The following is a 13355-nucleotide window of genomic DNA, read 5'->3' on the forward strand; positions in this document are numbered from 1 at the left end:
TCCCAGAATTCCCCAGCCAGCATCTGTAGATTTCAAGTCCTAGAATTTTTCAGTCCCCATTTGAGCCAAGGTGGCGCAGTGGTTAAATGCAGCACTGCAGGCTACTGCTAGATCAGCAGGTCAGCGGTTCAAATCTCACCGGCTCAGGGTTGACTCAGCCTTCCATCCTTCCGAGGTGGGTAAAATGAGGACCCAGATTGTTGGGGGCAATATGCTGACTCTCTGTAAACCGCTTAGAGAGGCCTGAAGGCCTATGAAGCGGTATATAAGTCTACTGCTATATTGCTATATATTGCTATATTTGTGGACTTCAACTCCCAGAATTCACCGGCCAGCATATCTGAACTCCCAAGTTCCAGAATTCCTCAGCCAGAATGTGGACTTCAACTCCCAGAATTCCCCAGCCAGCGTGTCTGAACTCCAAATCCCAGAATTCCTCAGCCAGAATGTGGCTTTCAACTCCCAGAATTCCCCAGCCAGCATCTGTAGATTTCAAGTCCTAGAATTTTTCAGTCAGCATGTATGGACTTCAACTCCCAGAATTCCCCAGCCAGCATGTTGGCAGGAAAATCCTGGGAGTTGAAGTCCATCCATCGTAAAATTGCCAAAGCTTGAGAAATGCTGGGTTAGGAAACCACTTTTCTAAGCCAAATTCTGGAGAAATGTGACACTCGGTAAAAGAGGAACTGTGACCCAGAGAGAAAATTCCACGGCGGCCGAAATGAATGGAAATTTCCAGCAGATTTTCACCAGAAGCCATTTCCTTGGGGAAAGTTCCAAGGGGTTTCTCGCAAATGTGTCCCATTCTTTAAAATTCCCATGTATGACGCCAGAAAGAAGGTGTTAGGAACACAGGGCCAACTATATAAGGGATCTGTCCTTGTAGTTACTTATTGTGAATAATTTCAATTCCTTTCAGATCTGGAATCTTCCTATCCTGGGTCCCGGGCACCAGAAGATTTCTCAAATTAAATTAGTCTGAAAACAGAAGTCCTGATATCAATACGAATCTCACTGAATCTCGATTTACTCCCATAAGTTCTTGCAAAATTTCTAGAGCAAGAGTCGTGCGGCTCCGGAGCCACATGTGGCTCTTTCATCCCTGACCAGGTTACATATAATGCCCATCAAAATTTGGGGCGATTTGTGTGGGGAGATTACAGAATGGGCCCCCAGCAAATCAAAAAAGAGAACTGATCGCGGTTTGTGGTAGCATTTTTCCCAACTGTTGAATTTTATATCAAGGCAAAATCCTTTTTTAATGCAGACGAAAAGTGAATAAAATTGAGGGGAGGAGAAGGAAGAAAGGAAGGAGAGGAGAGAAGAGACGGACGGGAAGGAGGGAGAGAGGGGGAGGGAAGAGAAGAAAAAGAGGAAGAAAGGAGGGGAAGGAAGAGAAAGGGAGGAGTAAGGAAGGGAAGTGGATGAGTGGGGGAGATGAGAGAGAGAAAGGGAGGGAAGGGGAAGAGAAGGGGAGAAGGAGAAAAGAAGGGGAAGAGGAGGGGAAAAGAAGAGAAGGGAGAGAGAAGGGGGAAAAAGGGAAAGAGGAGAAGAGGGAGGGAAGTGGAGGAAGAGAAGGGGAGAGGAGAGAGAGAAAGGGAAGGGGAAGAGAAGGGGGAAAGAAGGGAAAGAAGAGATGAAGAAGGGAGGGAAATGGACGAGTGGGGAACAGAAGGGGAGAAAGAGAAAAGGGGAAGAGGAGGGGAAAGGAAGAGAAGGGAGAGAGAAGAGGGAAAAAGGGAAAGAGGAGAAGAGGGAGGGAAGTGGAGGAAGAGAAGGGGAGAGGAGAGAGAGAAAGGAAGGGGAAGTGGGAAAGAAGGAAAAGAAGAGATGAGGAAGAGAAGGGAAGGAAATGGAGGAATGGGGAAGAGAAGGGGAGAAGGAGAAAAGAAGGGGAAGAGGAGAAGAGGAAGAGAAGGGGAGGAGAGGACAGAGAGAAAGGAAGGGAGGGGAAGAGGAAGGAAAGGGCGAGAAGGAGAAGAGAAGGAGAAGGGAGGGGAGAAAAGAGAAGGGGAAGAAGAAGAGGAGAAGAGGAAGAGAAGGGAAGGGAAGCCGCAAAGCAGAATTCGGAGAGAGGGTGGATATGGCATCTTGTTTCCAAAACCAGTGACCCAAAGCCTCAGGAATGCTGGTGGGTGTTATTTAAAGAAGGGGAAAGTTCAGCTCCGCAGCCCCAGCTGGTTGCGATTTCAACCTCAGCTATTTTTTAACTTGGCAACTGTCACTGCCCGGCCGGGAAGGGCAAAGGCAAAACAGCGGTTGAAAGATTTGACTTGGATTCTGCATCAGGAGGGCTCCGGTTTCATCACCAGGCCGGTTAAAGGAGCAGGCAAGGCTGAATTGGCACCCGTGCCCACCTGCGCTGGGGCCAGGATCGGCTAAGATTCTCCACATTATGCAGCTCAGGAAACTCCAAAACTCCACAGAGCGTGGAATAAGCAGAGTAGGGGGGGACCTTAGAGGCCATCTAGCCCAACCCCCTGCTCGAGCAGGCAAATGGCTGTCCAACCTCTTCCAATGAAATTAAAACACATTTTGTTAAAAAATGCATTTCAAATAATGCATGGACGGGCTATCAAGCCTCCTCTTTTCTCCTTCAACCTACGATACACCTAGGAGTAAATCTCTCCTTCCCAACTACAATCTTGCACCCAATTGTCCCTTTCCAGCCTCGGCTTGCTTCGTTGGGCCCTTGGGAATAAAGCCAGAGGGGTGTGTGTGTGTGTTTGTTTATGAATTTCCACAGAGATAGCCTGAACACAAATCATGAATGCATACCCAACCAGCCAGGCTTAAAACAAACAAGAGTTGACATTTGTGGGCCACAAAACTAGCGCGAAATACACACCAACGCACACACCCTCCATGCATAAACCACACACCATTGTCGTCTTGAGTATTTGTAAACATTGTGCAGCCGGTGAGTCACTTCCAAAGACGGCAGGCTGGTGTGCATGCATGAAACAACAACAACAACAAAACCCTACTACCCTGTTTTCCCAAAAATAAAATCTCGATGGACAATAAGCCCAATCGGGGTTTTGAACACAAGCCCTCCCTGAAAATATCGCAACACAGCAAATAACAAGACCTCCCCGAAAATAAGGCCAAGCGCTTATTTCGGGGGTCAAAAGAAAATAAGACTCTTGTCTTGTTTTGGGGGAATGCGTTCTGCGTATTGCACAAAAAATGATATCCAGTGGATAGTCAAAAGATTGTATCGTCATCTGTTCGGGTGGATTGCTGTTGAGTGGGGAAAAGGGGGGTAGGGGTTGGACTGGAAGATCTCTTAAGGTCCCTTCCAAGTTTGTTACGTGTACGTTAGTCTAATCAGGAATATTCTTGGACTGCAAAAAAAAAATGTCTACGCTGCATTTCAACACCAGACACTTTTTCTCCCAAGTTTGGGGTGGGGGGGGGAGCTTTCTAGAACAACCTGGGGGATGGAATCATCGGTTTATAGGGCTGGAAGGGACCTTGGAGGTCTTCTAGTCCAACCCCCTATACCAGCAGTCTTCAAACTTGGCAGCTTTAAGACTTGTGGACTTCAACTCCCAGAATTCTCCAGCTGGAGAATTTTCCTCTACCTGTCCTAACCGAAAGTCCTATCAATTGTGGAGACAACTGCAAAACCCTCGCCTTGCCATAGAGTCTTCTCCTGGCGCGCGGTGCTTCTCTTCCCCCACCCCCAACGAAAACTCCTCTCAAAATTGTGGCACTGACCGGTGACGGAGCCGCAGTAGAGGGTGGATAGAGCCATATGCGGCTCCAGAGCCGCAGTTTGCTGACCCCAATTTAGGCTACAAGAAAGACCTCGTGGGGAGGCATTGCTTGCCAGACCAAGGAATTTACCCACTATGGGCTCACCCCATAGGAGAGATTTTTTTTTTTGTCCTTAAACAAAATAGGAACGGAACAGAATAACAGGGTGGGAAGGTACCTCGGAGGTCATCTAGTCCAACCCCCCTGCTGAAACAGGAGACCCTAGATCGTTTCTGACAAGTGGCTGTCCAGCCTCTTCTTGAAAGTCTTCAGGAACGGTGAAGCCACAATTTCAAGTTATTCCATGGGTCGAGTGCTCTAACCACTAGGAATTTTCCCCTTAGTTCTAAGTTGCTTCTTTCCTCGATTAGTTTCCCTCCGTTGCTTCTTGTCCTACCCTCAGGTGCTTTGGAAAATAGGCTGATTCCCTCTACTTTGTGGCAGCCCCTCAAATATTGGAAGACTGCTATCGTGTCACCCCCTAGTCCTTCTTTTCACTAGAAAGATCCAATTCTTGCAACTCTTCTTAGTATGTCCCCAGTCCGCTAATCCTCTTTGTTGCTCTTCTCTGCACTATTTCTAGAATCTCAACACCTTTTTGTATTGCGGTGACCAAAACTGGATGCAGTACTCTAGGTGTGGCCTTACTAAGACATTACAATGCAGTATTAACACTTCATGTGTTCTTGATTCTCTTTCTTTCTTTTCTATCTTTTCCTCTCTTCCTCTTTTTCTTTCTTTACTTCCTTCCTTTTTTTCCACTTTTTTGTCTTCTCTCTCCCTCCCTCCCTGAACTATCTCCTTCCTTCCCTCCAGAATGATGGATGGATCTCCCTCCCTCCCCAACCCAAGCCTCCTCCCTCCTCCTCCTCCTCCTCTAATTTGCCTCCCTTCTCTTGTTCCACTTTTCATTTCTTCGTGTTTTTTCGACAGGTGACAGGAAAGGCAATTTCTCCTGCTGTGTTTTGCTTTCACTTCTCCAGTTCCTGGCAAGCCACAAAGCAGTCATTTATAATAAATTACAATCGATACCTATACTGGGAAATGCCCAGGCAGCTCATCCCCATCGCATCCCATAACTTTTCTGCGGACCGCCAAAATTTTCTCGTGGACCACCAGTTGGCTGTTCTAGAAGTTTTCTTCCCAAACATTGGTAGGTTTATTGGTTTATTGGACTTATACGCCGCCCTTCTCCCAAAGGACTCAGGGCAGCGTACAACATAAAAACACACATTACAAAATGAAAAGAATGTACGAATACCTCCAAGGTCCCTTCCATCTTTACTATTCTGTATTCAGTTCAACCTTGAAGCCACCAATATTCTCTCCTATCTGAAATTCCACCGATCATTTCATGGATTGTGCCCTGTCTGGTCCATTGAAATTCTGCAGACACACATCGAGCCTCCCGAATGCACGAATATCAACATCCAGGGTGCATCTCCGCAAGGCGAAACAATCTTGAAAAACTGTCTGAGCAGCATCTAATCAATATCTCAAAAGGTTTTAGGCTGAAATGCTCATGGTTTGCTTTCTATTTGTGTCCCCCCCCCCATCCCCTCCCCCAGGCTAAAAACCAGAAGTTCTTCACAGTCATGACAATTGGCTAGAAAATGATGAATCCTATCTCCCAGAAAATTCAACAAAGCCTAAGGCTGTCCTTATGTTTATCTATAAGCCGATATTTCCCAGCGGGGGTGTGGGATTAAAATACAGGGGCAAAGGACACACAACAACCACCCCTGGCAGGAAGAGGACAAGGGGGTGGGGGGGGAGATTGTGTCAGATTATGCAATGAAATATTAATTTATATTTCGCCAACTTTTCAGAACAGCAACTGCAAAATAATTTGCCTTCATTCTAAAGCGCGTGGTTAAAATTCAGAGAGAATTTGGGGATGCATTATTTGTGCAAGGTCATGCACGCATGGTGGTGGTGTCACGCGTGCATTGCATTATGAGTGTGAGTACGCACGCACATGCAGTCACACATACCCGCTTTCGGCACGCCACGGCAAAAAGGTTAGCCAGCACTGATCCCTGACACTATTATTCGAATTTTAAAGAGATCATGTTTTTGTCTTTTTAATGCAAAGTGTTCTGGACTTGGAAAACGAAAAATAAATAAATCAGCCCGAGTTGCCTGTGGATACTAAAACAAACAAACAAACAAATAAATTGCAATTAATCACAGTTCACACCACCTGGAAATCCCCTGCATACGATAATGCTAACCGGTGGAGGAGTAATTCATCATGGTGTTGTTTGGAAGAAGGAATGAAAAGGAAACACCAGATGAATTTACAACTAATTGGGGTCCGAAGGGCCAAGCTGCATTTCTGTGTATTTTCCATAGCTCTGATTGGTGGATTGAGGGGTGTGGAGCAAACGGATCTCTTTAATCTGCTGGCTGCTAATCCACAAATCAGTATCAAATTGATAGCGAGAGAGATTTATTTTTTTCCCTTGCTTGCAAGTCCCGTTGGTTTCTCTTCCCTCGAGCTAGGAGCAGGCCAAGAAACTCAAACCCGGCTCGTTAAAATTAAACCGATTGAGTAATATTTGACTCCAGTTTTTCAACTCTGGGAAATCAACCTAAGGGTGAACCCGGCCAGCCAATCAAAAGCTTGCAAAGCGTTGTAAGGGGAGACGTGTTTGGCTCCTGGTTGAATTGACACCGGGAGTCGAAGCGGGACCTATTTTTATGCCTTTGCTGTATTTTATGTAACTGGAACCTTGAAATGCTTCAAAATGGAATAATATCCCCCCCCCCCTTTGGAACCATTGAAGGGCCAAGGGCCAGAGAGATTACGCTCAAAAGGTCAGGATGGCATAGGGGAAACTGAGTCAGGTTGTGTCACTCTAGGATACTCCAGCTTAGGGGGTGTGGTGGTCTTGCAAATGGGCCAGACTTCAGCTCCCTGAATTCTTAGCTGCGATGGAAAGGACATCAACTGGCCAATTCTCCCAAATTTATTTCTTTTTTTAAATGAAGGGAAAAGAAGGAAGGAAAGAACGAAGAAGGGAAAAAGAAAAAAAGAAAGAAAGAGGAAGGGAGGGAGGGAGGGAGGAACGGAAGCAGGAAAGGAAGGAGAAGGAAAGAAAGAAAGAGGGAGGGAGGGAAGGAAGGAAGGAAGGAAGGAAGGAAGGAAGGAAGGAAGAGGGAGGGAAGGACAGAAGAAAAGAAAGGAGGGAAGGAAGGAAGGAAGGAAGGAAGGAAGGAAAGGAGAGAGGGAAGGATGGAAAGAGGAAAGGAAGGAAGAAAGAAAGAAGGGAAGACAGAAAGGACAAGGAAGGGAAGAAGGAGGGAGGGAGGGAGGAAAGAAAGAAAGAGGGAGGGAAGGAAGGAAGAAAGGAAGGAAGGAAGATACCAACTGGCCAATTTTCCCAAATCAATCAATCAATTAATCTATCTATCTAGCTGCCTGCCTACCTACCTTTAAATTTATAAATAAATAAAGACACCAACTGTCCAATTCTCCCAAATTTATCAAGAATCCATTGGTTTGCAGCAAGTCCTCGAGTTACGATCATAACGAAGCTTGTCCTTCACAGTCATAACTTGGGACGGCTGCAAAGTGGGTGCTTCGCTCACGATTTTGCAACCCTTTTTGTGGTGGCCATTAAGCGAACAACGCAAGTCATCACGCGGACTATGGTCCAGGGGGCAGTCAGCCACGTGACGACCGGAGAGGCGACCGTCAGAATTCGAACCTGGGTCCCAAGTACTGCACCTCCAGTGGGTCCATCGTAACGGCTGTAAACTCAACGTGACCTTACTACGCCTTTTCATATATATATATTTTTGGCAGCGGTCGTTAAGCAAAACAGAAAGAGAAATCTGACCCACATCGCGGCGCCTGGCTTGTTCTTAAATTGTTATTCAACGGGTGGAACGAGGTGGCTAAAAATAAACCGGCCCTGGGAAGCTCCCGTCTTAAAAAGGATGACTTCTCCCTCTCCGTGCTGAAAACGTCACTCTTTGCTTTGTGTATATTATTATTATTATTTTTATTATTTTTACAAAAGAAAAAGCAACACACCCCATGCTGGCAAGCACATCCTGGGCGGTGGAGCGAAGGTTGCCACAGCCAGAAATAAAATCGCAGAAAAACGAGACAAACAAGTCAGATAGTTTCAAAAGAAGAAACCCACCCACCCCAAATATGGTTTTTCACCCTCCCTCAGTAAAATTCTATATTTTGAGAAGAAAATACAGAGAGAGAGGCCTTATAGCCGCGATGGCGAACCTATAGCATATGGAACCCTTTGTGGGTATGCGAGCCGTTGCCCCAGCTCAGCTCCACCACACATGCACGTGCCTCCCGCCGGCGGCTTATTTTCGGGTCTCTGTTGTGCATGCGCAGGGCGCATGCGGGAGATGTGTGTGCATGTCTGGGAGTTGAGGGGGTTACACATGCGCTCCCCCCATGACCTGTTTTTGGTCCCAGGAGGCTTCAGGGAGGCCTGCTAGGCCCAAAACCCACTGTGAGGGGGGCGCCCTCCTCACCCCGAGGCCCGTTTTTGGTCCCAGGAGTCTCCAGGGAGGCCTGCTAGGCCCAAAACTCACTGTGAGGAGTGCGCTTTCCCCACCCTGAGGCCCGTTTTTGGTCCCAGGAGGCTTCAGGGAGGCCTGCTAGGCCCAAAACCCACTGTGAGGGGGGTGCCCCCCCCAGGCCCATTTTTGGTCCCAGGAGTCTCCAGGGAGGCCTGCTAGGCCCAAAACCCACTGTGAGGAGTGCGCTTTCCCCACCCTGAGGCCTGTTTTTGGTCCCAGGAGGCTTCAGGGAGGCCTACTAGGCCCAAAACTCTCCAGGGAGGCCTGCTAGGCCCAAAACTCCAGGGAGGCCTGCTAGGCCCAAAACTCACTGTGAGGAGTGCGCTTTCCCCACCCCGAGGCCCGTTTTTGGTCCCAGGAGGCTTCAGGGAGGCCTACTAGGCCCAAAACCCACTGTGAGGAGTGCGCTTTCCCCACCCTGAGGCCCGTTTTTGGTCCCAGGAGGCTTCAGGGAGGCCTACTAGGCCCAAAACTCACTGTGAGGAGTGCGCTTTCCCCACCCTGAGGCCCGTTTTTGGTCCCAGGAGGCTTCAGGGAGGCCTGCTAGGCCCCAAATGGGGCCCATGTGTGTGGGTGTGTGGCACGTGCGTATGTGCGGGAGGAGCACAGGGGGGGTTATACACGCATGCTCAGTGGCACATGCAGGGGGTGTCACGCACGCATTGCATTATGGATGTGGGCACGCATGCACACGTATGCTGTCGCACAAGCACGCTTTCGGCACGCAACCACAAAAAGGTTAGCCATCGCTCCCTTATCGGATACGGTTATTTGGGGGAAATAATAATTCCCAAGTGCAGGTAGTCCTCGTTTAGTGACCACTCAAAGCTACGCCGGGCCTGAAAAAAGTGAGTTATGATCAGTTTTCACATGACCGTTGCAGCATCCCGATGGTCACGTGATCAAAATTCGGAGGCTTGGCAACTGGCATGTACTTAAAACAGTTGTGGCATCCCCAGGTCTATTCTGCATTCCATTCTATTCTATGAATGATTCATCAAAAAAAGGAACATTGAAACTCTGATGGTAGGACTTCCGTGGCTGAGTTAACCGATCCATTTATAAAGCTCATATTAAGATTGGGTACAATTTGTGTACTTGCTCTAATTATAAATGTCATTGTTTCAGCACACAATGTCCAGTTTTACCATTGGGCCCTCTCTGACCAGATACACAAGAGAGTTAACGCACAATATTTTTAATATCAAATAAAAATGAGAAGCAGGGCATATCGATGGAAAACACACAGCCTTTTAAAGCAATTTGCAATTCTTTTAATGAGGAAAATGGCATTTAAAAAAACGATGATTATAAGTAAGTAAATGCCAGGCCCTAAGGAGGAGTCCTGGTCTTTGGAAGAAGAGCTGAATCGTTAAATCTGAATTTTTATTTTGCGCAGGGCAGTTTTGCAAGCACAAAAGTTAAAAAGCCAAGTTTGACATGCCCCGCGCGCAAGGAGGGGCGATCAAATAATAAAACCGCTCCTCCGTTAGTACCCGCGTAAAAGGCATCACAGAAAGACAAATGGAGCCTGACAAAATTTCTAGTCCGTTCTACACAATTCAGAAGCTGAGCTGAATTCACAAAACCAGTCACGCGTCTACCCATCTCGGCTTCAACACAATAGATTGCACGCTGTCAAACACACACACAGACACACACACACAAAGACACACACACACACAAACACAAATCCAGTGGTCACGAATCCATTGAAAGAGCGACACCGCAATTGCAGAATTCGTCATGCAACTAGACCCACATACACAATTCACTCCTAAGTGCACAGAGTTATTCCACACCAGAAGTCCTCAAATTCTTCAACACATCAACCCTTTTCAAGAAGTTGCAGTTTGTTCACTGATCCTCAAACTGTTTAGGATATGAAAATAATTTAACCCACCAGGTAGCACTGGCTTTATGGATTGGGCAGGGGTTGGACTAGAAGACCTCCAAGATCCCTTCCAATCCTTATGATTCTACGTTTGCAGGAAACAGCATCTGCCTTGGCCCAGTTTGTGTCCCATCCTTACAGGTACGTCCTCGGCTTAAAAACAGTTCATTTAGTGACTGCTCGAAGTTGCGACAGAACTGGAAAAAAGGGGTCTTATGACCGTTTTTCACTCTTTACGACCGTGGCAGTATCCCCGTGGTCACACAATCAAAATCCAGATGCTCAGCAATGGGTTCACGTTTACGACCGGTTGCAGTGTCCTGGGGTCACACTTTTGAGACCGTCTTCGGACAAGCAACGGGGAAGCCAGATCTGCTTTAACAACCGGGCAATTCACTTCACAAGAAAGTTTGCAAAATGGAGCAAAACTCACTTAACAAAGGTCTCACTTAACCATAGACATGTTGGGGCTTGCTTGTGGCCGTAAATTGAGGACTACCTGTACAATATTAATTAATGAAACAGACTTTTCTGCTTTTCAAAACGCAAAATTCATAAAACGGCAAAAAAACTTTTGCATTCATGCAAATTTTTCGTCCCCGTTAAGGAACATGTTGGTGTGCGTCTTCCCTTGCTCATCCCAGCACCAACGAAGACCAAGTTTATTTTTTATTTTTTACCATTCTATCAGTTTGTTTTATTCACTTTCGGGGGGAGAGTGGGGGGGGAACGAGATAAGGAACCGAAGGTCGACTTACAGCAAGTTGGTCATTTGCATGGAGATGGACATCGGTGAGGTTTCGAGCCAACGGCGCAGCCACCTCGCCAGAAGCACCGCCGAGCTGGGAGCCGAGACACAGTTCCGCTAACCCCCAACCCCACCGGCTGCCTGAGCTAAACAGGGCTGGGCAATCCGACGGCAGTGGAAATTAAAGCCCAGCCTGACAAGGCAAGGCAAGGATGAGTGATGAGGACATCTGTTCCAGGGCAGCTGTAGCCAGGTGTTCTGACTGAGGCTTTCCAAGAGCATGAAGCAAACTCCTTGTCCGGACATAAACCTCTTATATTAATTGGCTGTGGATTCTGCTCATTCACATCCAGCAAAGTCTTTCGAGGGAGGATTGACAGTCAGACCTGGAGAGCTGACAGGCCGATATCTGCAAAACTTAAATTTAAATATATAAGCTGATAAGGAGGAGGACCTGTGGCTCAATGGTTAAGACATCTGCCTAAGATGTAATACAGCACAGGTTTGAATCCCAATAAGGGTATGGCTAGCTGATGAAAGCTAAATAGCTTGAAATAGATCTATACTAGTCTCCCTTTATTTATTTATCAGCACAAATACAACATACATACATACATACATACATACATACATACATACATACATACATACATATATATATATACACACACACACACACATACATACATACACACACACATAGACACACACACACACACACATATGTCATCGCGAAATCGCCAAACTTGAAATTTGGCATGGCTGTTGCTCTTGGCTTCTAGATGCTCGCTAAGAAAGGATCTGTCGAAATGACCATCAGATCATTAGTATTTCTTCTGCAATAATTAACACACTCTGATGCTAAGGAGTTCTACTCCCCCTCCCCACCTGAAAGGAACTCTGTTCCAACTGCCACTTGCCTCACATGCCGTTACCTCAGTTGAAAGGTTCCACTCCGTCACTCAGGAGCGGTCTGGGGCTCCTCAGAGTACTAAATGTCAGTACCTCAGCAAAATGTCTACGCCTTCCACCTATGGAACTGCTTGTGGAGTCAGGGTAGCAGGAGAGATATTCCCTTATATGTTTCAATCACCGACCAGCACTGAGCCAAACGGATTGTGAATTTCTCCTGCATAGCCCGATCACATATTTTTGTCGCGAAGCACAGGTATCCAGCTAGTAAATAAATATCCACTCACAAAATTGGGTTGCAGTTGTAAAGGTTCTTTCTCCCTCCAGCACGAAGGACCAAAGAAGGGGGAAACCGGGTTTTTGGAGAGAATTTCTCAACTTTTAAAGCTAAGAGACCAAGATGAATAAAGCAATGTGACTTTGGTTGGAAAGAAAGAAAAAATTAATCAAGCTTGTTTCCTGGGACATCATGGGACCTCTTCATGTGGGTAATATTTTTTTGGCAGCCTATAGAAGTGATTTGGCATGACTTCAATTCTTAACTTCCACTTTAATGTACTGTCTTGGTGGTCTCCCACCCAAGGAATCCAGAAAGTCTGATTCTGCTTAGCTGTTTTCAAGATTAGCCGAGATATAACATCTGGACATCTGCTATATATGTTCAGGATCAAACTAGCATTCCTCGTGCAGCCTTCTCTAAACTGGTGCTTGCCAGATGCTTCCATAATCCCCAGCCCTCGTGGCAACATCTAAATGACTAACCGTTTCCTGTTGGTGATACAAGATCTCTTTTCCCAACCCTTTCTTTAACCCACGATTCACTGAATCATGGTTTATGCAACCCAATTTCCTGAGTTTGCAGAACTCGGGAAGTAAGAAAAAGAAGGCCCATCATTAGTACTACAAAGCCCATGGCATCAGAGAGAGGGGGGGGACTGATGAAATACATGGGGAGGAAGCATGCAAATGTTGTGAATTATGTACAGGTAAGTCCTCGACTTACAACAGTTCGCTTAGTGAACGTTAAGTCACGAGCGCACGGAGAAATGTTGACCGAGGACCGTTTTTTTCAAAGTTACAACCGTTGTAGCATCGCCATAGTCTCGTGCTCAACATTGGCAACTGATTCATAATTACGACGGTGGCGGTGATCCCCTTTTGTGACCCGACAAGCAAAGTCAATGGGGAAGCCAGATTCACTTAACGACCGGGTTATCATCTTATCCACCACTGCAGTAATTCGTTTAACGATTATGGCAAGGAAGTTCTTAAAATGGGGCCAAATTCATTTAACAAATGTCTCACCTAACAGGAACTTTGGGCTCAATTGTGGTCATAAGCCGAGGACCACCCGTGACATTCGTTTAGCGACCAAAGTTACAACGACTTTGAAAAAAAGGGACTTAGGACCACTTTTTATACCAATAACTGATATGTGGACCTTAACGGGAATTTAAAATCACAGCCTTACATTCTCTTCCT

The 13355-nt window shown here is 46.5% G+C and overlaps 1 protein-coding gene across 2 annotated transcripts in view; it reads right to left on the reverse strand.

The window, feature by feature from the left end:
• RNF24 (ring finger protein 24) overlaps nt 1–13355 on the reverse strand; it is a 59664-nt gene that overhangs the window by 28080 nt on the left and 18229 nt on the right. Inside the window, exon 1 of one of the 2 annotated variants that reach the window (XM_087723938.1) lies at nt 10972–11535. The exons of the other annotated variant lie outside the window; for it this stretch is intronic. Within the exon in view, the coding sequence (XP_087580064.1) occupies nt 10972–11003 (32 nt within the window). The 5' untranslated portion in view covers nt 11004–11535. Of the gene's footprint in view, nt 1–10971; nt 11536–13355 lie in introns of those variants that run through there. 2 annotated transcript variants of the gene reach the window in all.

The sequence above is a fragment of the Thamnophis sirtalis genome, unplaced genomic scaffold (assembly GCF_051295495.1).
Source record: "Thamnophis sirtalis isolate CommonGarterSnake01/CBP01778 unplaced genomic scaffold, rThaSir2_p1.2 scaffold_10, whole genome shotgun sequence".
Taxonomy (NCBI): domain Eukaryota; kingdom Metazoa; phylum Chordata; class Lepidosauria; order Squamata; family Natricidae; genus Thamnophis; species Thamnophis sirtalis.